Genomic DNA, 2,276 nt, shown 5'->3' on the forward strand with positions numbered 1-2,276 from the left:
GCCGCCGTCGTTGCTGCTGCCCAGCGCTGCCTGGCACTCTGCCGCCACGGCGGCCATGAGCCCCCGCGCAGGCGCGTTCCCCAGCAGCCCGCCGTTGCGGCAGTGCAGCAAGGCCGCGAGGGGGTTGACGCAGGCATTGACCAGCAACTTCTGGAGCAGCTGCAGGGGGTTGTGGCAGCACGGTGGGCCGAGCACAGCTGTGAGCATGCGTGTGTGTATTTGTGAGGTCCAGTTGAAGGTGAGTGTCGGGCAAGCAGGGCGGCGTAATCTTGGGGCCGGCTGTCGGCTGCGCCAGCACGCGCGACTGCCAGCGCAGCCGCAGGGCTTCCCATAGCCATTACGGGCACGACCTCGCCTGCTGGTGCAGCTGCTGCGGTGACATCGACGTGCTGATGCTCAGAGCCGCCAGAGCCGGTGACGCCAGCAGCCGCAACACCTCCTCAGGGCGGCCACTATCCTGCTGGTAACGCCCGCCTGACGCACCCACGGCGGCCGCAGCGCGCGCTGGGCTGCGGTCGCTGCTGCCGCCGCTGTGCCAGGGTCGGCCAAATACAGCCGAGCCCGCGTGCCACACTACGTCAAACGGCGCGCGGCGCCACGCGCCGTGCGTCGTGCTGCCGAGCAGGAAGTGGGGCCTCGTGGCCTCGTCTCTGAACTGCGACCACAGCAGCTCCTGGTGCACGGCCAGCACCCCGTTTTGGAGCAGCACAACAACAGAGCCGGGGCCGAGGCGGTGGGCGATGGACGCCACCGCGCCGACGGTCTGGCTGGCCTGGCATTGGGGCGAGGGCGGTTGATGAGCAGGTGACTGCTGAGCTAGGCGAGAAGACCGTCGTGTGGACGCTTTATTGACATCTGCAGCCGCCTTGTTCGCTTCAACTTCTGGTAAATATGGATAAACCAAGTGAAACTTTACTGAGGCAGAGCTGTCAGCTACACAGCATACTGCTCCCCAGCAGCAGCTCACCTTGGTGGTGACCAGCAGGTTTCTGATCTGCTGCTGCCCTCCTCCCTGTGCCGCATCCACCTGCTCCGCGCCACATGCCGCCACATCATCGCCGCAGCGTACGACCCGGCCAACGCCATCGAAAGCGCGCAGCGCGTCGGCTCGCAGCAGCAGCGTGATAGGCAAGCCTGCCCGGGCGATATGGTGGGCGAACAGGCAGCCAATGCTGCCGGCACCCAGCACATGAAGCATTGGGTCCAGCAGCCTTCAGCTGAGGCGCGCTGAACCGCTGCGGGTCGTACTACGCGCCGGGGTGTACGCTGTTGACGCACGGTAGCGCACACACCGAATGCCTAGTGAGAAAAGACAATTGGTACGCCTGATGCTTATGTGTACATTATATACGTCTCGATGTTTTATACTCTGGCATGCCATTGAACCCTTTTGCTGCAGCAGAGCATTGCTTTTCCTCGCTAGTCCTCGTAGAAGTCCTCGGCGTTCTGTACAACCGTCCTGCTTGCCTTCTCTGTCCGCCATGTATCCGATGTACTCGATGCACATCCTCTCAGGTCCCACTTTGACACCAAGCACTGCAGCAGCGGCGGCACCACGCGCGCAGCGGCACACGCCGTTGCAGCACCAGCAGCCAGGGCAGCGCGCGACTGTGCGGCTTGCCTCCAGCTCTTACAGCTTTGCCAATACAGGCGACCGCCGCGAGGTCGGGGAGCGGCGGAACAGGACCGTTGAGAAGCGGGTGAGAGCCTGCCGCCCCGCTAACCTCGACACACCGCTGCTCGCAGCCGCCGCCTTGCCGTGGGGACGCGCGGGGCCCGCGCTTGGCGCGGCGCCTGCCGCATGCAGATCATGGCCCTGATTAGATCTGCACGACACCGCTTTACCCGCAGGCCAACGCTGAGCTGTCCCAGCTGGTGAAGGGCCTGGTGGCGATGCGCCCCAAGCAGCTGGCCGCGGTGGCCCACCTGCTGTCAGAGGAGCAGCTGCAGGAGATAGGCCTAGCGGCACGCCTGCCGCGCATCAACCAGGCGAGTGCATGGGCAGGGGTATGCGGCGCTGGTGTGAGATGCAGCCGGAGCAAGGGCCGGAGCAGCACAGGCAGCGCAGCCGCCACCGCTGGCTGCGATCTTTGTGTTGCGACAGGTGCTGTGCTGCAGCCGCCCTGGCTCACTGGTTATTGCTCTGGCCCTGGCGTTCGCTGTCGGCGGCGTGGGCGGCATAAAACGCGGACGGGCGCTGGCAGCCGCAGGTCGAGGGAAGCTCTGGAGGCGAACCAGCCCTGTGGCAAGCAGGCCGGCTGCCCGCAGGCGGCGGG

The 2,276-nt window shown here is 65.7% G+C and overlaps 2 protein-coding genes across 2 annotated transcripts in view; one reads left to right on the forward strand and one right to left on the reverse strand.

The window, feature by feature from the left end:
- Positions 1–967: 967 nt before the first annotated feature.
- On the reverse strand, positions 968–1,198 carry MNEG_5179 (hypothetical protein; the record flags this gene model as incomplete). The annotated part of the gene is made up of 1 exon (XM_014046341.1): positions 968–1,198. A coding segment is annotated over one exon (231 nt), but the record flags the coding sequence as incomplete, so codon positions are not given.
- Positions 1,199–1,481: 283 nt separating this feature from the next.
- MNEG_5180 (hypothetical protein) overlaps positions 1,482–2,276 on the forward strand; it is a gene marked incomplete at both ends in the record, with an annotated part of 2,180 nt that continues 1,385 nt past the window's right edge. The window contains 2 exons of the mRNA XM_014046342.1: positions 1,482–1,700; positions 1,852–2,007. Coding sequence (XP_013901796.1) covers positions 1,482–1,700; positions 1,852–2,007 — 375 coding nt within the window. The remainder of the gene's footprint in view (positions 1,701–1,851; positions 2,008–2,276) is intronic.

This window comes from Monoraphidium neglectum (genome assembly GCF_000611645.1).
Source record: "Monoraphidium neglectum strain SAG 48.87 unplaced genomic scaffold scaffold00759, whole genome shotgun sequence".
Lineage (NCBI taxonomy): Eukaryota > Viridiplantae > Chlorophyta > Chlorophyceae > Sphaeropleales > Selenastraceae > Monoraphidium > Monoraphidium neglectum.